The sequence below is a fragment of the Tamandua tetradactyla genome, chromosome X, assembly GCF_023851605.1.
Source record: "Tamandua tetradactyla isolate mTamTet1 chromosome X, mTamTet1.pri, whole genome shotgun sequence".
Classification (NCBI taxonomy): domain Eukaryota; kingdom Metazoa; phylum Chordata; class Mammalia; order Pilosa; family Myrmecophagidae; genus Tamandua; species Tamandua tetradactyla.
In genome coordinates this window covers 100,873,043-100,895,160 of record NC_135353.1, presented here as the reverse complement: position 1 = coordinate 100,895,160, position 22,118 = coordinate 100,873,043, and the positions used below count along the sequence as shown (strand labels likewise).

General features: G+C 36.4%; 1 protein-coding gene across 3 annotated transcripts in view; it reads right to left on the bottom strand.

Annotated features, from left to right (window-relative positions):
* Positions 1-22,118, bottom strand: part of TEX11 (testis expressed 11) — a 483,245-nt gene that overhangs the window by 335,084 nt on the left and 126,043 nt on the right. For all 3 annotated transcript variants that reach the window (XM_077147058.1, XM_077147060.1, XM_077147059.1), the window contains exon 9: positions 5,320-5,405. In XM_077147058.1, coding sequence (XP_077003173.1) covers positions 5,320-5,405 — 86 coding nt within the window. The remainder of the gene's footprint in view (positions 1-5,319; positions 5,406-22,118) is intronic.

Below are 22,118 nucleotides of genomic sequence, written 5' to 3'. Positions count from 1 at the left end.
TAAAAATCCTGAATTGAGATTTGTTAACAAGAATCTAGGACAGAAATGAGCTTTATAAACAATATTCACTACTATACTTTATGTTTAGTATAGTTCTAGGTATCTATTTTTTTTAATTCTAATATACGAGAGCAATTTTGGCATTTTATTATTTCTGTAAAAATTGGGTTTTATTTTAGACATCATGGGTGCTTCCAAATTACTTGTATATAACCTCTAGCCTATGATATTCACTGTTCTCAAAAGAATGGAGTATGTAGTAAATACACTCACTTACCATGACCTCCTTTTGCTATAAAATTTACAGAAAAAGCACTTCCGGAGAAGATGGCGGCTTAGTAAGACGCGCGGGTCTTAGTTCCTCCTCCAGAAAAGCAACTAAAGAAACAGAAACAATACAAAACAGCTCCCGGAGTCACGACAGAGACCAAAAAAGACAGCGTACCCCATTCTGGAACGGCTGAACGGGTAGGGAGAATCCACTGCTGTGAGATACCCGAGGGGTGCACGTTTTCCCGGCTGGGGTGGCTGGCGTCTGGGGTCCCCTCCACGCACGTGGCTCCCCGGTCTGACTGGGAACATTGGATAGCGGGGCCCTCCCGTCACGCTTGGCGTCTCGGGCCAGCTGGGCAATTTGGACCGGCACTCCCCCAAGCCACGGCCAGCGACCCCCGCCTCCACGCGCGGTTTCCCGGGCCGACTGCCCCGCAGACAAACGACAGCCACGAGCGCCACCTACTGGGCAGGAAAAGAAAAACAGAGCCCAGAGATTCCACAGAAAAACCTTTCAACCAGCTGGGTCCCACACCCAGGGAGATCTGATCAAATGCCCAGACACCAGCAGAAAATAATGGATGACGCTCGGAAAATTGAAGATATGGCCCAATCAAAGGAACAAACCAATAGTTCAAATGAGATACAGGAGCTGAGACAACTAATGCTGAATATACGAACAGAAATGGAAAAACTCTTCAAAAACCAAATCAATAAATTGAGGGAGGACATGAAGAAGATATGGGCTGAACAAAAAGAAGAAATAGAAAATCTGAAAAAACAAATCACAGAACTTGTGGGAGTGAAGGACAAAGAAGAAAAAATGGAAAAAACAGTGGATACCTACAATGGTAGATCTAAAGAGACAGAAGCTACAATTAGTGAACTGGAGGATGGAACAACTGAATTCCAAAAAGAAACAGAAACTATAGGGAAAAGAATGGAAAAACTTGAGCAGGGAATCAGGGAACTGAATGACAATATGAAGCGCACAAATATACGTGTTGTGGGTGTCCCAGAAGGAGAAGAGAAGGGAAAAGGAGGAGAAAAACTAATGGAAGAAATTATCACTGAAAATTTCCCAACTCTTATGAAAGACCTAAATATACAGATCCAAGAAGTGCAGCGCACCCCAAAGAGAATAGACCCAAATAGGCGTTCTCCAAGACATTTACTAGTTAGAATGTCAGAGGTCAAAGAGAAAGAGAGGATCTTGAAAGCAGCAAGAGAAAAACAATCTGTCACATACAAGGGAAACCCAATAAGACTATGTGTAGATTTCTCAGCAGAAACCATGGAAGCTAGAAGACAGTGGGATGATATATTTAAATCACTAAAAGAGAAAAACTGCCAACCAAGACTCCTATATCCAGCAAAATTGTCCTTCAAAAATGAAGGAGAAATTAAAACATTTATAGACAAAAAGTCACTGAGAGAATTTGTGACCAAGAGACCAGCTCTGCAAGAAATACTAAAGGGAGCACTAGAGTCAGATACGAAAAGACAGAAGAGAGAGGTATGGAGTAAAGTGTAGAAAGAAGGAAAATCAGATATGATATATATAATACAAAAGCCAAAATGGTAGAGGAAAATATTATCCAAACAGTAATAACACTAAAAGTTAATGGACTGAATTTCCCAATCAAAAGACATAGAATGGCAGAATGGATTCAGCTTTAAGACAAGATAAACTTATGAACCATGTAATAACATGGATGGACCTAGAGAATATTATGCTGAGTGAATCCAGCCAAAAACTAAAGGACAAATACTGTATGGTCCCACTGATGTGAACGGACATTCGAGAATAAACTTGAAATATGTCATTGGTAACAGAGTTCAGCAGGAGTTAGAAACAGGGTAAGACAATGGGTAATTGAAGCTGAAGGGATACAGACTGTACAACAGGACTAGATACAAAAACTCAAAAATGGACAGCACAATAATACCTAATTGTAAAGTAATCATGTTAAAACACTGAATGAAGCTGCATCTGAGCTATAGGTTTTTGTTTTGTTTTGTTTTGTTTTGTTTTGATTTTACTATTATTACTTTTATTTTTTTCTCTGTATTAACATTCTATATCTTTTTCGGTTATGTTGCTAGTTCTTCTAAACCAATGCAAATGTACTAAGAAATGATGATCATGCATCTATGTGATGATGTTAAGAATTAATGATTGCATGTGTAGAATGGTATGATCTCTAAATGTTGGGTTAATTTCTTTTTTTCCGTTAATTAAAAAAAAAAAAAAGAGAAGGGATAATTGGAGATGAAGGGATACAGACTATACAACGGGACTGGATATAAAAACTCAGAAATGGACAGCACAATACTACCCAATTGTAATGCAATTATATTAAAACACTGAATGAAGCTGCATGTGAGGTATAGGTTTTTTGTTTTTGTTTTTTTTTGTTTTTTTTCTTTCTATTATTGTTTTAATTCTTATTCTGTTGTCTTTTTATTTCTTTTTCTAAATTGATGCAAATGTACTAAGAAATGATGAATATGCAACTATGTGATGTTATTAAGAGTTACTGATTGTACATGTAGATTGGAATGATTTCTAATTGTTTTGTTAATTCTTTTTTTAATTAATAAAAAAAAAAAAAAAATTAACAGAAAAGGGTCCTTAATTAGCAGCTGTTCATTTCTACTTGTATCATCAACTGCCCTCAACAGTTTTCTTAATAGATGGATAAATAAAGTATGAAGAAAAATTCATTCAAAGATTGATGATATGTGGTAAAAAATGTGGGTGTTTATATTTTACCTGAGGAGTTAACAAGTAATCCATACTTGATTTGACAGTGATAAATTTTAGAATAAACAAGTAGAGTGACCACAAAAGTGTCCATTTGTAGTGAATAGCAAAGACATCACACAAAGATAGCACCAGAGCTACCATTTATTCAGCACTTAGTATTTCCCAGATACGTTACTGAACATTCTATAATACATAGATCATTGGATTTAAACCCTAAAATTCTAAAAAGCAGGTATCAATACTTAAAATTTCATTTTGATATCACAGATAAATTTTTACTGAGACTTACTCTGTCTAATACTAGAAAAACTATTAACTGTGCTAACATTCCTATTGTTAATAATATTGCTAATGTCAATGAAATCAACTCTTTTTAAACACATTAAAATATGTTGATTATTTTTCAAGGTGTTAAAAAATACTTCACCAAGTTCTTTTATATCCCCAAATGATGTGTAAAAAAATTATCAGCAAAGAGATTAAAATCATATATAATAAATAGGTCTAGAATTCAAATTATTCCTGTTGTCCCCAATCTCATTCAGAATTCATGGTCTTCTTATTTCTCCCAATCTTATTTTAGTGACAAGAATACAAAAGACTTCTAATACAGTGGTGCTGTATAAATTTGTTTTTACACAGATTCTAATGAAAATATGAATGTGGGTCAAATTATATTCCTAAAAATATAGCCAATAAATGCAATAAAAATCTGATATCATTAGCTAATGGTATGCATATCAGCCACACCCCATCACTATCATCAAGTATTTTCCTTCTACAATATTTGTTATAAAGTGTTGATAACAGATAAGTGGTCAACAAACTATGGTATATGTGAAAATAAGCTACATATCATGCCACTACAAGCCTCAACCTACTCTTGTGACCAGTTAGTTCCCAAAAAATATTTTTTCTTACGACTCCTAATTCACCCTCATTCTTGGTATAAACTTCAAACTTACCAGTCTTAAACTTCAAGGAGCCACCCATGGCACCAGCATTTTTTGTGTATGTGTCTGTGTGTGTGTAGAGACCTCACCATTCGTGCCTTCCTGGCATACCAGTCTTTTAGCAATTTGATGCCACAAACTTTTTGAGGGTTCTACACCCAAATCCTGCAATAGAACTCATTCATCATTCATATTATGAAAACATGCTCATAGAAAAGAAACTTGTTGGAACTCTTTTGTGCTAGATTATTGAGCTCCTTTGGTATATTCGAGATAATTTAATTTATAAAAATGTGATTTATAATAAAATGTTCAGGAATATTCCACTTGGGTGAAGCAGTCTAAATAAAGACAAGTATACATCTAACAGCATAAACCTGTTCTGTCAGGCATAGTTCTTTACACAGACTTTGATCAATCTTTGCGCTCTAAGAATTCTATCACATAAACAAGTTATTGGTATAAAAACTGGGTTAGAGACATGTATACCTGTGAGCAACATTATCTTAATGACCTCATTTGTATATATTTCCTTAAATGACAAATGTAATTTTCACAATAGTTTAGCAATAGACTAATTGCTAAAATAATCATAGGATTATTTCCAAATAACTAGAACTAACCCAGTACTCAGAAAAGGTAAACATCTAGTGAATTTGATATATTTTACTCCATAGACCCCTGATATTCAAAGCATTTTATCTAATATTTCCAGAAAATAATATTTTTTCACATAAATTCATTTAACTAACAATTGTTGAGCACCTACTGTGTGTCAGACTATGTATCAGGCCTTAGGTACTCAGGAGGAGTGAAAAACATGATTCTTGCATATAGTGTTATACTTTAAATTATTCTTCCCTTTGTATTTCCATATTCTGCACAACAGTACAAGTCTCTGCTTAGTACAAAGTACACAGTAAGTGTGAAATATATACTCACTTGACTGATATACCAAAATACTAAAATTCATCTAACACAAATAATTTTAGATTATTCTACTCCCGCTTCATTTCCATACTTTGGGGTTGCCAGACAGTAATAAGTACCAATGTAACAAAAATTTCCATACTCCTGATAGAGATACAAAGTAGGAAGAAAAGTGATGGGAAGTATGCTTTTATGCTATAGTGAGTATAGAATACATTCTTCTATCAATTGACAAGATGTAAGAATAATAAACAATATGTGCTAAAGGAGTAAATAAATTCAGCATGTTGGCTTTCAAAGTCAGGTTTAAACTGCCAAATTATCCTATAGTAAATATTAACTGATCTCTATAATAATATTTCCAAATTTCCATTTATTTTTTGTTTATATTACCTAAGCCAGAATGAACTTTCTTCATACTTATTCTGCTTGTGGGCTTCCACTCCAAAGTTGTAACAGAGAATATGAAGATATCCTGCCTGCAATATTAAAAAAAATAGTTAGATTCACGATTTCCTTAAAGTAAAAAAAAATATCTATAGCAGTTCGGAGTCTTTAAGACATACTTGAAGGGTTCTGCACATCAAAATAACTGACCCTTCCTTATTAAAACCTCTCCATTTACATAAAGAAGAGCCAAAAACATTGGGTTGAAACACTAGTTGTGTATGGAAAAGAAACACAGTGTATTAGTAATAGAATTAAAATGGTCCTTTGCAACAGGAAATGAGAAACTTAAATCACTGCCCAGCAAAAGGGCAGGATAAGGGAATACAAGGATAGTCCAGTGTTAGAATTCTCACCTGCCATGAGGGAGACCTGGATTCATTTTCCAGCCCATGCACTTATAAAAAAAAAACATTCAACAAATGCTGCTGCAATAATGGGATAATCACATGGCAAAAGAATGAAATGTGACCCCCACCATACAGCATACAAAAAAAAAGGGTGGGGGGCAGGCTAAAACACTGCTGTAGGTGCCAGATCTAGTAAGATATATTAGAGCAGGGAGTATGTTCAAGGAAAAGAATCACCATTGAAAAGGGAAAATGAATGCTTTTTTCAAGATTAAGACAACTTTTGAAAATTCTGAATTTCTGAATTTGCCCCAAATCACTAGTCTTAAGACTTATTTAGAAGTAATTAGTTTAATGGGCCCTTTTGAATAACAACAAAAATTTTCTTCACATAAATTACCACTGAGATGAAAGTAGGAACAAGTATGTGAATGATTCATAAGAAAATACTCTTTTTATGCATTAATCACCATCTCGGTTCTTGTATCAAGACTATTTTCTTATGTTGAAATCCTGGGCAATGCATAAGAAAAAACTGAATTCTCATAATTTATCTAAATATCCCCTCAGTATTTATTGAAACTATCTGTCAAGAATCTGAATAGTCCCCTGAGTTCAAGCCTGTTAGAAAGGACTCCTTTATATAAGTTTTAAGTAAGACTGTAGAGGCCGATTCTCAATTAGGAATCCAAGATTTGAAGACAGTTATTCATAAGTATTCTGTAAAGACCTAGCTTGCTTTAAAAAAAAAGTTTCCCTTTGAATGAGAATACATTCAGAGAGTAGAAGTTCAATATGCATGACTGAGCACATAAGGCCTACTGTACATTTGAATTATAATAAAGAATGGTCTTGGTAATGTGAGTCTGGCAAGACTCCAGAAGTATTTAAATGCATTACTGACACTCTCTTCAGTAGAAGCCCTTTAATTCACTGCATGTTCCAGATCCCATAGGTTCACACAGGGTGATGGCAATTATGTAACTATACTGGTTTAATGCAGGTCACACCCACTTCTGCTCACAAACATACCACTGAACTTGTTTCACAGAGGAAAATGGGAAATAAAATTTTTGATGAACATTTATATGTATTGAGCCTTTAATTTCCTCAGTACTTCTCTAAACTCACACAATCCATTCAAGTGTATTTAATTAATTAAATGCTACTGCCTAGGTTTCTAGGGAGACTTCCTGGAAGATGGCGGCTTAGTAAGACGCGCGGATCTTAGTTTCTTCTCCAGGACACCTACTAGGGGAGTAGAAACGATACAGAAAGCGCCCAAAGCCACAACAGAGATAAAAAAGACAGCGTACCCCATCCTGGAACGGCTGGCTGGCTGAGAGAAGCAGCTCGGGTGAGATCGCCGAGGCGCGCGGGCCTTACCGGGCGGGGTGGCAAGCGGCCGGAGTTACTCCCTTCCCCTTCCCGGGCCGGCTGGGAGAATTGGAGAGGCGGTCCCCTGAAACAAAGACGGCTGGCGCCCACACCACGCGCAGCCCCCGGACCAACTGAGAGAATTGGATCGGAAACCCCCAGGCCGCGGAGAACGGTGACGGGTGGGGGAGGCCCCTTCCAAACCCGTGACTCCCGGGGAATGTGCACTCTCTCGGGCGGGCCGCTGCCGCTGGTGCCCTCCCGCCACGCTTGTTGCCCAGGGCCGACTAGGAAATTCGGACGGGCTCTTTCCCTGGCTGTGGCGACCAGCAACCCTCCCTGCGTTCGGACACCCTCCCTGCGTTCGGACCCCTGGGCCGGCTCAAGCCGCTTCGGCTAGCGAACCCCCAGGACGGCGAGAGTTTTCCAAAGTTTAAGGTCCCACAGCACCTTTTACTGGTGGGACCCGCAGACAAACGTGTGCCATGAGCGCCACCTACTGGGCAGGATAAGAAAAACAGAACCCAGAGATTTCACAGAAAAATATTACAACCTTGCTGGGTCCAACACCAAGAGAAATCTGAATAAATGCCCAGACGCCAGCAGCAGAAGATAACTGTCCACGCTCAAAAGATCGAGAATATGGCTCAGTCAAAGGAACAAACCAATAGCTCAAATGAGACACAAGAGCTGAGACAACTAATGCTGAATATACGAACAGAAATGGAAAACCTCTTCAAAAATGAAATCGATAAATTGAGGGAGGACATGAAGAGGACATGGGCTGAACATAAAGAAGAAATAGAAAAACTGAAAAAACAAATCGCAGAACTTATGGAAGTGAAGGAATAAAGTAGCAAACATAGAAAAAATAATGGATAGCTACAATGATAGATTTAAAGAGACAGAAGATAGAATTAGTGATTTGGAGGATGGAACATCTGAATTCCAAAAAGAAACAGAAACTATAGGGAAAAGAATGGAAAAATTTGAACAGGGTATCAGGGAACTCAAGGACAATATGAACCGCACAAATATACGTGTTGTGGGTGTCCCAGAAGGAGAAGAGAAGGGAAAAGGAGGAGAAAAACTAATGGAAGAAATTATCACTGAAAATTTCCCAACTCTTATGAAAGACCTAAAATTACAGATCCAAGAAGTGCAGCGCACCCCAAAGAGATTAGACCCAAATAGGCGTTCTCCAAGACACTTACTAGTTAGAATGTCAGAGGTCAAAGAGAAAGAGAAGATCTTGAAAGCAGCAAGAGAAAAACAATCCATTACATACAAGGGAAACCCAATAAGACTTTGTGTAGATTTCTCAGCAGAAACCATGGAAGCTAGAAGACAGTGGGATGATATATTTAAAATACTAAAAGAGAAAAACTGCCAACCAAGACTCCTATATCCAGCAAAATTATCCTTCAAAAATGAGGGAGAAATTAAAACATTCTCAGACAAAAAGTCACTGAAAGAATTTGTGACCAAGAGACCAGCTCTGCAAGAAATACTAAAGGGAGCACTAGAGTCAGATACAAAAAGACAGAAGAGAGAGATATGGAAAAGAGTGTAGAAAGAAGGAAAATCAGATATGATATATATAATACAAAAGGCAAAATGGTAGAGGAAAATATTATCCAAACAGTAATAACACTAAATGTCAATGGACTGAATTCCCCAATCAAAAGACATAGATTGGAAGAATGGATTAAAAAACAGGATCCTTCGATATGCTGTCTACAGGAAACACATCTTAGACCCAAAGATAAACATAGGTTGAAAGTGAAAGGTTGGGAAAAGATATTTCATGCAAATAACAACCAGAAAAGAGCAGGAGTGGCTATACTAATATCCAACAAATTAGACTTCAAATGTAAAACAGTTAAAAGAGACAAAGAAGGACACTATATACTAATAAAAGGAACAATTAAACAAGAAGACATAACAATCATAAATATTTACGCACCGAATCAGAATGCCCCAAAATACGTGAGGAATATACTGCAAACACTGAAAAGGGAAATAGACTCATATACCATAATAGTTGGAGACTTCAACTCACCACTCTCATCAAGGGACAGAACATCTAGACAGAGGATCAACAAAGAAATAGAGAATCTGAATATTACTATAAATGAACTAGACTTAATAGACATTTATAGGACATTACATCCCACAACAGTAGGATACACCTTTTTCTCAAGTGCTCATGGATCATTCTCAAAGATAGACCATATGCTGGGTCACAAAGCAAGTCTCAACAAATTTAAAAAGATTGAAATCTTACACAACACTTTCTCGGACCATAAAGGAATGATGTTGGAAATCAATAATAGGCAGAGTGCCAGAAAATTCACAAATACGTGGAGGCTCAACAACACACTCCTAAACAACGACTGGGTCAAAGAAGAAATTGCTAGAGAAATTAGCAAATACCTCGAGGCGAATGAAAATGAAAACACAACATATCAAAACTTATGGGACGCAGCAAAGGCAGTGCTAAGAGGGAAATTTATTGCTCTAAATGCCTATATCAGAAAAGAAGAAAAGGCAAAAATTCAGGAATTAACTATCCATTTGGAAGAACTGGAGAAAGAACAGCAAGCTAACCCCAAAGCAAGCAAAAGGAAAGAAATAACAAAGATTAGAGCAGAAATAAATGAAATTGAAAACATGAAAACAATAGAGAAAATCAATAAGGCCAGAAGTTGGTTCTATGAGAAAATCAATAAGATTGATGGGCCCTTAGCAAGATTGACAAAAAGAAGAAGAGAGAGGATGCAAATAAATAAGATCAGAAATGGAAGAGGAGACATAACTACTGATCTCACAGAAATAAAGGAGGTAATAACAGGATACTATGAACAACTTTACGCTAATAAATACAACAATTTAGAGGAAATGGACGGGTTCCTGGAAAGACATGAACAACCAACTTTGACTCAAGAAGACATAGATGACCTCAACAAACCAATCACAAGTAAAGAAATTGAATTAGTCATTCAAAAGCTTCCTAAAAAGAAAAGTCCAGGACCAGATGGCTTCACATGTGAATTCTACCAAACGTTCCAGAAAGAATTAGTACCAATTCTCTTCAAACTCTTCAAAAAAATCGAAGTGGAGGGAAAACTACCTAATTCATTCTATGAAGCCAACATCACCCTCATACCAAAACCAGGCAAAGATATTACAAAAAAAGAAAACTACAGACCAATCTCTCTAATGAATACAGATGCAAAAATCCTCAATAAAATTCTAGCAAATCGTATCCAACAACACATTAAAAGAATTATACATCATGACCAAGTAGGATTCATCCCAGGTATGCAAGGATGGTTCAACATAAGAAAATCAATTAATGTAATACACCATATCAACAAATCAAAGCAGAAAAATCACATGATCATCTCAATTGATGCAGAGAAGGCATTCGACAAGATTCAACATCCTTTCCTGTTGAAAACACTTCAAAAGATAGGGATACAAGGGAACTTCCTTAAAATGATAGAGGGAATATATGAAAAACCCACAGCTAATATCATCCTCAATGGGGAAAAATTGAAAACTTTCCCCCTAAGATCAGGAACAAGACAAGGATGTCCACTATCACCACTATTATTCAACATTGTGTTGGAGGTTCTAGCCAGAGCAATTAGACAAGAAAAAGAAATACAAGGCATCAAAATTGGAAAGGAAGAAGTAAAACTATCACTGTTTGCAGACGATATGATACTATACGTCGAAAACCCAGAAAAATCCACAACAAAACTACTAGAGCTAATAAATGAGTACAGCAAAGTAGCAGGTTACAAGATCAACATTCAAAAATCTGTAGCATTTCTATACACTAGTAAGGAACAAGCTGAGGGGGAAATCAAGAAACGAATCCCATTTACAATTGCAACTAAAAGAATAAAATACCTAGGAATAAATTTAACTAAAGAGACAAAAAACCTATATAAAGAAAACTACAAAAAACTGCTAAAAGAAATCACAGAAGACCTAAATAGATGGAAGGGCATACCGTGTTCATGGATTGGAAGGCTAAATATAGTTAAGATGTCAATCCTACCTAAATTGATTTACAGATTCAATGCAATACCAATCAAAATCCCAACAACTTATTTTTCAGAAATAGAAAAACCAATAAGCAAATTTATCTGGAAGGGCAGGGTGTCCCGAATTGCTAAAAACATCTTGAGGAAAAAAAACGAAGCTGGAGGTCTCGCGCTGCCTGACTTTAAGGCATATTATGAAGCCACAGTGGTCAAAACAGCATGGTATTGGCATAAAGATAGATATATCGACCAATGGAATCGAATAGAGTGCTCAGATATAGACCCTCTCATCTATGGACATTTGATCTTTGATAAGGCAGTCAAGCCAACTCACCTGGGACAGAACAGTCTCTTCAATAAATGGTGCCTAGAGAACTGGATATCCATATGCAAAAGAATGAAAGAAGACCCATCTCTCACACCCTATACAAAAGTTAACTCAAAATGGATCAAAGATCTAAACATTAGGTCTAAGACCATAAAACAGTTAGAGGAAAATGTTGGGAGATATCTTATGGATCTTACAACTGGAGACGGTTTTATGGACCTTAAACCTAAAGCAAGAGCACTGAAGAAGGAAATAAATAAATGGGAACTCCTCAAAATTAAACACTTTTGTGCATCAAAGAACTTCATCAAGAAAGTAGAAAGACAGCCTTCACAATGGGAGACAATATTTGGAAATGATATATCAGATAAAGGTCTAGTATCCAGAATTTATAAAGAGATTGTTCATCTCAACAACAAAAAGACAGCCAACCCAATTACAAAATGGGAAAAAGACTTGAACAGACACCTCTCAGAAGAGGAAATACGGATGGCCAAGAGGCACATGAAGAGATGCTCAATGTCCCTGGCCATTAGAGAAATGCAAATCAAAACCACAATGAGATATCATCTCACACCCACCAGAATGGCCATTATCAACAAAACAGAAAATGACAAGTGCTGGAGAGGATGCGGAGAAAGAGGCACACTTATCCACTGTTGGTGGGAATGTCAAAGGGTGCAACCACTGTGGAAGGCAGTTTGGCGGTTCCTCAAAAAGCTGAATATAGAATTGCCATACGACCCAGCAATACCATTGCTAGGTATCTACTCAAAGGACTTAAGGGCAAAGACACAAACGGACATTTGCACACCAATGTTTATAGCAGCATTATTTACAATTGCAAAGAGATGGAAACAGCCAAAATCTCCATCAACAGAAGAGTGGCTAAACAAACTGTGGTATATACATACGATGGAATATTATGCAGCTTTAAGACAAGATAAACTTATGAACCATGTAATAACATGGATGGACCTAGAGAATATTATGCTGAGTGAATCCACCCAAAAACTAAAGGACAAATACTGTATGGTCCCACTGATGTGAACAGACATTCGAGAATAAACTTGAAATATGTCATTGGTAACAGAGTTCAGCAGGAGTTAGAAACAGGGTAAGACAATGGGTAATTGAAGCTGAAGGGATACAGACTGTGCAACAGGACTAGATACAAAAACTCAAAAATGGACAGCACAATAATACCTAATTGTAAAGTAATCATGTTAAAACACTGAATGAAGCTGCATCTGAGCTATAGGTTTTTGTTTTGTTTTGTTTTGTTTTGTTTTGATTTTACTATTATTACTTTTATTTTTTTCTCTATATTAACATTCTATATCTTTTTCGGTTATGTTGCTAGTTCTTCTAAACCAATGCAAATGTACTAAGAAATGATGATCATGCATCTATGTGATGATGTTAAGAATTAATGATTGCATGTGTAGAATGGTATGATCTCTAAATGTTGGGTTAATTTCTTTTTTTCCGTTAATTAAAAAAAAAAAAAAGAGAAGGGATAATTGGAGATGAAGGGATACAGACTGTACAACGGGACTTGATATAAAAACTCAGAAATGGACAGCACAATACTACCCAATTGTAATGCAATTATGTTAAAACACTGAATGAAGCTGCATGTGAGGTAGGTTTTTTGTTTTTGTTTTTTTTGTTTTTTTTTCTTCCTATTATTGTTTTAATTCTTATTCTGTTGTCTTTTTATTTCTTTTTCTAAATCGATGCAAATGTACTAAGAAATGATGAATATGCAACTATGTGATGTTATTAAGAATTACTGATTGTACATGTAGATTGGAATGATTTCTAATTGTTTTGTTAATTCTTTTTTTAATTAATAAAAAAAAAATAAAAAAAAAATGCTACTGCCTAGGACAGGAGAGAATAGAAAATAGTAACAAACTTACCACAACAAAATTGCTAAACTAAAAGATCCTTCAGGAGCCCTGCAGCACCACTGTGTAAAACAGTTTGGTGATTCCTCAGAAAACTAATGTTGCCCTATGGCCCGGCAATACCAATACTTGGTATATACCAAGAAGAGCTGAAAGCAGTGACACCAACAGACATTTACACACCAATATTCATAGCTGCACTATTCACAACTTTCAAAAGATGAAAACAATCCAAGTGTTCATCAACAGACAAGTGGATAAACAAAATGAGGGGTACATATATATATATACACACGATGGAATATAATGCAACAGTAAGACAAAATGATGTCCTGAAACATGACGATCCAAAACGTGCATAAACCTTGAGGACATAATGCTGACTGAAGTAACTCAGACACAAAAGGACAGATACTGTATGATTTTGCTATTATGACTCTGGTAAAGGTAATCTCACAAGTTACATTGTAGAATATAGCAGACCTAGAGGTACACAGAAGCTAGAGCTAGGGGAAAGGTTACCCAATGAGGCTGAACTTCAATACAAGGGAAAGGATAGGAGTGATAGTAACTCATTAGTGACATTCTAAGTAACACTGCCTTATCGAAGGCGAATATGATTGAAAGGTGAGGTACAGTACCATGTATCCCACTGATTAAATCTACAGTTATAAACAAGTTCTCACAGGAACTATTTCAAAGGTTTCATATGAACAAAGAGTCGATAGTAGAGGGGTATAGGGATAAAATTAAAAATGCATGCTATGGTATTTGCAAAGCCCCCTTCGGGGAATGGTGAGAATGGGGAGAAATTCAACTTCCCCAAGTTGAATTCTTGATATTCTCACAAGCAGTGTGGACAACCAAAGCTATAGGCTGAGCCCCCAGTCTTGGGGTTTGTTCATATGAAACATAACCCCACAAAGGATAGATCAAGTCTACTTAAACAAGAGTCACCCCCAAGAGAGCCTCTTTTGTTGCTCAGATGTGGCCTCTCTCTCCAGCCAACACAACAAGCAAACTCACTGCCCTCCCTTTGGCTACGTGGGACATGACTCCCACAGGTGTGGACCTTCCTGGCCATGTGGGACAGAGATCCTAGAGTGAGCTGAGACTCAGCATCAAGGGATTGAGAAAAACCCTAGAATGAGCTGAGACTTAGCATCAAGGGATTGAGAAAACCTTCTGGACCAAAAGGGGGAAGAGGGAAATGAGACAAAGTGTCAATGGCTGAGAGATTCCAGAGTTGAGAGGTTATCCTGGAGGTTATTCTTATGCATTAAGTAGATATCATCTTGTTATTCAAGATGTAATGGAGAGGCTGGAGGGAAGTGCCTGAAAATGTAGAGCTGTGTTCCAGTAGCCATGTTTCTTGAGGATGATTGAATAATGATATAGCTTTTACAATGTGACTGTGTGATTGTGAAAACCTTGTGTCTGATGCTCCTTTTATCTACCTTGTCAACAAACGAGTAGAACATATGGAATTAAAAACAAATAATAGGGGGAACAGATGCTAAAATAAATTTAGTTTGAAATGCTAGTGATCAATGAAAGTGAGGGGTAAGGGGTATAGTAGGTATAATCTTTTTTTTTTCTTTTCTGTGTTCGTTTTATTTCATTTTCTATTGTCTTTTTATTTCTTTTTCTGAATTAATGCAAATGCTCTAAGAAATGATGAATATGCAACTAAGTGATGATATTGTGAATTACTGATTATATATGTTGATGTTTTATTTGGTTTGTTAATTTTTTTAATTAACAAATTTTAAAAAATAATCCTTTCCCTAAAAAAAAAAAAATGCATGCTATGACCAACAGATAACAGGAAGACATCAATAGTATCACCAGGGTCAAATACTTCGGAGTGAGGGACAAATGATAAGAGGTAGGTTTTTTTGTTTGTTTTTTTGTTTTTTGAAATTATCAGTATTTAAAAAATATCAATGCAGGAGAGATGACATCACCACTTTCTTTTTGTTATGTTTTTTTAATTAATAAAACCAATCAACATACAATATGACATTCTTTTTTATCACATACTTGAATATTCATCATCATGATCATTTCTTAGAACATTTGCACCAATTCAGAGAAAGAAATAAAAAGAAAACAGAAAAAATTCATACATACCTACCCCTTACCCCTTCCTTTCATCGATCACTACCATTTCAATCTACTAAATTTGTTTTAACATTTGTTCCCCTATTATTTATTTATTTTTAATCAATATTTTTTACTCATCTGTCCATAAGGTAGATAAAAGAAACATCAGACACAAGGTTTTCACAATCACACAGTTACATTGTGAAAGCTATATCATTACACAGTCATCTTCAAGAAACATGGCTCCTGGAACACAGCTCTACATTTTCAGGCACTTCCCTCCAGCCTCTCCATTACACCTTAACTAAAAAGGTGGTATCTATTTAATGTGTAAGAATAACCTCCACGATAACCTCTCAACTCTGTTTGGAATCTCTCAGCCATTGACACTTTATTTTGTCTCATTTCTCTCTTCCCCCTTTCAGTCGAGAAGGTTTTCTCAATTCCTTGGTGCTGAGTCCCAGCTCATTCTAAGATTTCTGTCCCACGTTGCCAGGAAGGTCCACAACCCTGGGAGTCATGTCCCACGTAGAGAGGGAGAGGGCAGTGAGTTTTCTTGTTGTGTTGGCTGAGAGAGAGAGGCCACAGCTGAGCACAAAAGAGGTTCTCTTGGGGGTGACTCTTAGGCCTAATTTTAAGTAGGCTTAGCCTATCTGTTGTGGGGTTAAGTTTCTTATGAACAGACCCCAAGGTTGGGGGCTCAGCCTATTGCTTTGTTTGTCCCCACTGATTATGAGAATATCAAGACTTCTCTACTTGGGGAAGTTGAATTTTCCCCCTTTCTCACCATTCCCCCAAAGCGACTTCGCAAATAATTTTTTATTCATTGTTCAAATTTTTCTGGGATTTATTGAGGCATCATTCCGGGCAAACTGACAAAATCTCATGTTCTACTCAATGTTCCATGTACTTACGGTGTTCAGTTAAGCTGTCCACTTAAGTTATATTGGGAAAAGCACTAGTCAAAATACAAATTTTGTACCAAATAAACATTTTTTGCTTTAGTCTCACACATAAGTTAAAGTTTTAAAATATTAATTACCATCTATTTTCAACACCCTGCATTACTGACATTCCTTTGTTCTTCCTCGTGCAAAACATTTTTAAATTTGTACATTTAAGTCACTATCATTATACACTCCAAGCATTCCTAGATTATACCTTCTCAGTCTTTATCATCTATCTTTCCTTCTGATTTCATTTGTGCCCCCAGGCCTCCGCCCTCTATCATTCTCACATTCAGCTTCATTCAGTGTTCTAACGTTATTGTATTACAGTTAGGTAGTACTGTGCTATCCATTTCTGAATTTGCACAATCAGTCCCATTGCACACTCTGTATCCCTTCAGTTCCAGTTACCCAATATCTACCTTATTTCTATCTGCTGGTGACCTCTGTTCTTAACTGAAATTATCCAAGTTCATTCATTAATGAACTAACATATCAGTGAAACCATACAGAATTTGTCCTTTTGTTTCTGGCTAAGCTCACTCAGCATAATGTCCTTAAGGTCCGTCTGTTGTTACATACTTCATAACGTTATTCTTACAGCTGCATAATACTCCATCATATGTATATACCACAGCTTGTTTAGCCACTCGTCTGTTGATGGACATTTGGGCTGTTTCCATCTCTTTGCAATTGTAAATAATGCTACTATAAACACTGGTGTGCAAATTTTTGCCAGATCATATGGCAATTCTATACTTACCTTCCTGAGGAACTGCCAAACTACCTTCCACAGCGGTTGTACCATTTGATATTCCCACCAACAGTGGATAAGTGTGCCTCTTTCTCCACATCCTCTCCAGCACTTGTGGTTTTCTGTTTGACTGATAATGGCCATTCTGGTGGGTGTGAGATATCATCTCATTGTGGTTTTAATTTGCATTTCCTCTAATAGCCAGGGAAGTTGAGTTTTTTTCATGTGCCTTTTGGCCACTTGTATTTCCTAAGAGGTAGTTTTGATTTGATATTTGAAAAACTGAAGTTTGTCAGTTCTTTGTCTCTATGGAGCAGTGAAAACTGTCTAAAATTGAGACTGCTGCTGAGTGTACAACCAAGTGGCAATACTATAGGAAATGGTTTGTTTATTTTGGACATTATCCATGATGCCCAATAGACAGAGGAAGCTGAAGGGCACAAGGACTGAGAAGCAGAATGGCCAACTCTGATACATTTATATGATGGAATATGGTGCAGCTACAAAAAGGAAGGACATTGAAAAGCATGCAACAAACTGGATAAACCTTGGGGACAATGTATTGTGCAAAATAAGCCAGAAACAAAAAAGCAATATGCTAGGGTCTCTTTTAGAAAATACTTAAAAAGAAAATTGGAGCCTAGATTGTAAGCCCTTATAACAGCCACACTTAGTCTGAAGTTGCAAGTGTATTTCTAGATTCTGAGACACTGAGCTATAGTGGATCAGCAGGTATTTCCCTAGAAGTTTGAGTAATCCTATGAAACCTAAGACCCAGAAATGTAGTGCTGTAGCCCTGAAAGTTAGCATAGTTATATATAATAATAGTTTAAGTCATTGAAAAAAGAGACCAGGCCTCAATTAGAGATAAAAATGAAGCCAATCTGGCTGGGACTAAGGTAAATCAGAATACAGGGTAAAAGATGATAGTATATGTATGCTAGACCTTCACTTACACTATGAGACCAAAGGGAATGAGTTTATTATGTATAGAACCTAAATTTTCTGTAACATACAATCTAAATCAACTTGTTTGGATAGTTCATGTAAACAACCCAAACTCCTGTAGTCCAGAAAAAGAACGAGGCTTTATATACCTTAATGTAATACCCAGATACATCTCAGTAATAAAATAAGGCATCAGTGGCTAACAGAGATCAAATAGAGTTAAGAAGCTATACTGGAGGCTATTCTCATGCAAGCTTCAGTTAGATAGTGCTAGTTGCCATGGCTTGCTAAATCCCGAGCAACAACACTTCTGTTAACTCTTGAGAATACCTATGGCTCGAACTGAGACTCCGTGAAAGTTTCATGCACTAAGTTTGCTTTCCTGGAACCTATAATTTCCAGAGGTTCCTAGGCCAGATAAATCCTGAAACCCAGAGGGACCAGCCTCCCCAAGATTATCAACCAGTTACATCTTCCTTTTCTTGAGTGTTGACACCCCTTCTCAACATGAAAAAAGTAAGAACAGGCTTTGCCTAAAGTGGGAGAAGAATCAAAGCAGAAGGATGAGTTATCACAGAGGAAAAAGGATTTAACAAAGGGTATGACTGCTGAATCACTATATATATTTTCATTTTAATGCAGTACTATTGATATATATGTTCACATACCATTTAATCATCCAGTGTACAATCAATGGTTCATAGTATCATTATATAGCTTTGCATTTTTTGCATTTATCATCACAATCGACTTTTTCCTTTTTGTGAAAAAATAACATATATACAAAAGAGCAATAAATTTCAAAGCACACTGCAACAATTAGTTGTAGGATAGATTTCAGAGTTTGGAATGGGTTACAATTCCACAATTTTAGGTGTTTATTTCTAGTTGCTCCAAGACTGGAGTCTAAAAGAAGTATCAATATAATGATTCAGCAATCATACTCATTTGCTAAACCTTACCTTCTCTGTATAATTCCACCATCACCTCTGATCTTTCTCCCACTCTTTAGGGGTATTTGGGCAATGCTCATTCTAACATTTTTTTATGTTGAAAGGGGCTGTCGATAATTTGGGATAGGGGTATGGAACTAGTTGATGTTCTGGAGAGGCTGGCCCCTCTGCATTTCAGGACCTACCTGGTCCAGGGACCCATCTGGATGTTGTAGGTTTCTGGAAAGTTACCATAGTGCATGGAATCTTTATAGAATTTCATATAATGCCTTAGGTGTTCTTTAGGGTTGGCAGGAATGGTTTTGGTTGGGGTTTGGCAAAGTATGATAGGTAGCAATGTCTTGAAGCTTGTGTAAGAGTGACCTCAAGAGTAGTCTCTCAGCTCTATTTGAACTCTCTCAGCCACTGATATCTTATTTGTTAAACTTCTTTTCTCCCTTTTGGTCAGGATGGCATTGCTGATCCAATGGTGCCAGGGCGAGGCTCATCCCTGGGAGTGATATCCCATGTTTCCAGGGAAACTTTCACCCCTGGATGTCATGTCCCATGTAGGGGGGGAGGACAATGATTTCACTTACAGAATTGGGCTTAGAGAGAGAGAGAGAAGCTGCATCTGAGCAACAAAAGAGGTCCTCTGGAAGTAACTCTTAGGCATACCAGTAGGTAGGCTAAGTTTCTCTGCTACATAAATAAACTTCAAAAGTGTAAGCATCAAGATCAGGGGCTTGGACTATTGATTTGGCTGTCTCTAAAATCTGACAGAGTATCAGGGGTTTCCCCTATGGTAAAATTTAATAGTTCCATATTTCTTCTTCCATCCCTCAAAGGAATTTCCCAATATTTTTTTTATTATCCGCTTAATATACTCTGGGATGTATCCAGGCATTACATTAAGCTATATAGGATTGAAGGCCCTCATTCTAATTCTGGGCTCCCTGTGTTTGGGTTGTTTAAATGATCTGTCCAGACACGTTGAATTAGATTATGCACTACAGGAAATTTAGGTTCTGGACAAAATAAACCTTTCTTCCTCTGGTCTCATAAATTAGCTGGAGTTCTTAAGTACAGACAGCGTCTTCCTTACCCCTGTATTCTGAACTGCTGAATCACGACATTGATATTTCGTGTAGCCTGTAGTGTTTTGAAGTAGTTAGAAGGAGAAATTTGAAATAGAATGGTAACCCATAGCAAACTCTGAATTTTGTTCTGTAACTACCTGTTGAAGTGTACTTTGAAAATTATTGCTTTTTCTTTCTCTTCTTTGTATATATGCTATATTTCACAATAAAAAATGTTTCTTTTAAAAGAGACCAGTAGGGGCAATGCAATGGTGGCTCACTGGCAGAATTCTTGCCTGCCATGCCAGAGACCAGGGTTCGACTCCCAGAGTCTGCCCATGCAAAAAAAAAAAAAGAGAGTGAGAGAGAGAAAGCTGTAACATTTTTCAATATAATGGCAAAAAAGTTTTAACTACCAATACTGTTTCACTCATTCACTCATTCATTTATGCATTTAATAAATATTTACTAAGCACTTACTATATAGTAGAACTATTCTAGGCATTAGAGATATATCAGTGATCAAAACAGACAAAAATTCTATCTTCATGAAACTTATTTCTAATGGCATATGAAGTACTAAGATTCATAAAATGTCTAGTTAAAAAATATGTTCCTATTCTTCCATGGAGTGCTAATGTGTTATTTTGGAAGCAAAGACACAATAGGAAAATAATATTAAAGAGGTATATCTATAAGTCTATTGTATATTGGTCTTAAGAAAGGAACCTATGGTATCTCCAGGACCCATGGGATCTCTAGAACATCCAGCCACTACTACATTACTGGCAAAGAAATGACAGCATCAATTTAATATCTATCTTACAATGCCAAATGAGACTATACAGAAAATAAATAAATTCAGTTAAATATTCCTGCTAAAAATGAGTTTGATAACTAACTTTTCTGCTCAATACAAGGCTTTTATTTTTAGTTAGCTAGATAACTTCATTTTCTGCAAATTACTTCATAAGTTAAATTTTTAAAATTCAGAAAAAGCAAATCTCCTATTATTGTTTTCAGTCCTAGCTCCTTTTCTTTGTGATCTGTTGCCTTTCTTTTCAACATTTGTAGAATATATATTTTATTTTGTTCAGTTTTACTAGAGTAGTAATAACTGAGTAAAAAATTGTCTGGATGGCTCCTTTAATGGCATTAAGACATTTACCTTCCAACCCCTCCCTTACTCAGCTTCCTCTAATCCTCAGCTATCTCAGTAATAATCAACAATGTCTCATTAATCATTTCTATTTCTCTAACAAACCTATATACCCAATTTTCCAAATACTTTTTATCTGTCCACAGCACTACCTCTTGCCTTCATATCAATGTCTTACAGTGATTTCTAATCTAGTTTTGCAACAAATAAAGGATGTCTCAGAGAAAAAAAAGATTGGTTTAATTAATTCATTAATTCCTTTTAGATGAAAAACACTATTAGCTCTTATCCAACATTTATCCAATTATTTCCTCTCATTGTAAGATGTCCTTCCCTAGATTTTCAGGAACCCGTGCCTAATATTTCTAAACCTTTAGTCTACCAAAACAAAACTAAATAATTTTGTTGACTTTCAGAATTAAAACGATAAATTTCCTAACAGTATATTTCTTTCAACCACTTTCTAAATGGCATACAAACTTTTAACTCTAGACTTTAAGGTCCTTTAGTAGTAGCCCATACTGATGAAAAAGCATAATTATGCTTCTGTTTGTTATCATCCTGGATTCAGTGCCTTCCTTTTCTGCACTTTGATTTCCCTTTACCAGCTCTAACCTGCACAATATACTATAAAATTTATTTCCCTAAATACACCTGTCTGCTTTCAATCCTTCAATATACAATACAATGTGCATTTACTGTAGAAAGTATTATTAAAGAAATATCTCTGCATTATGGTCATTTATAATCTAAAACAGACAGCAATAGAGCCATAGCAAAAAGGAGATACTAAA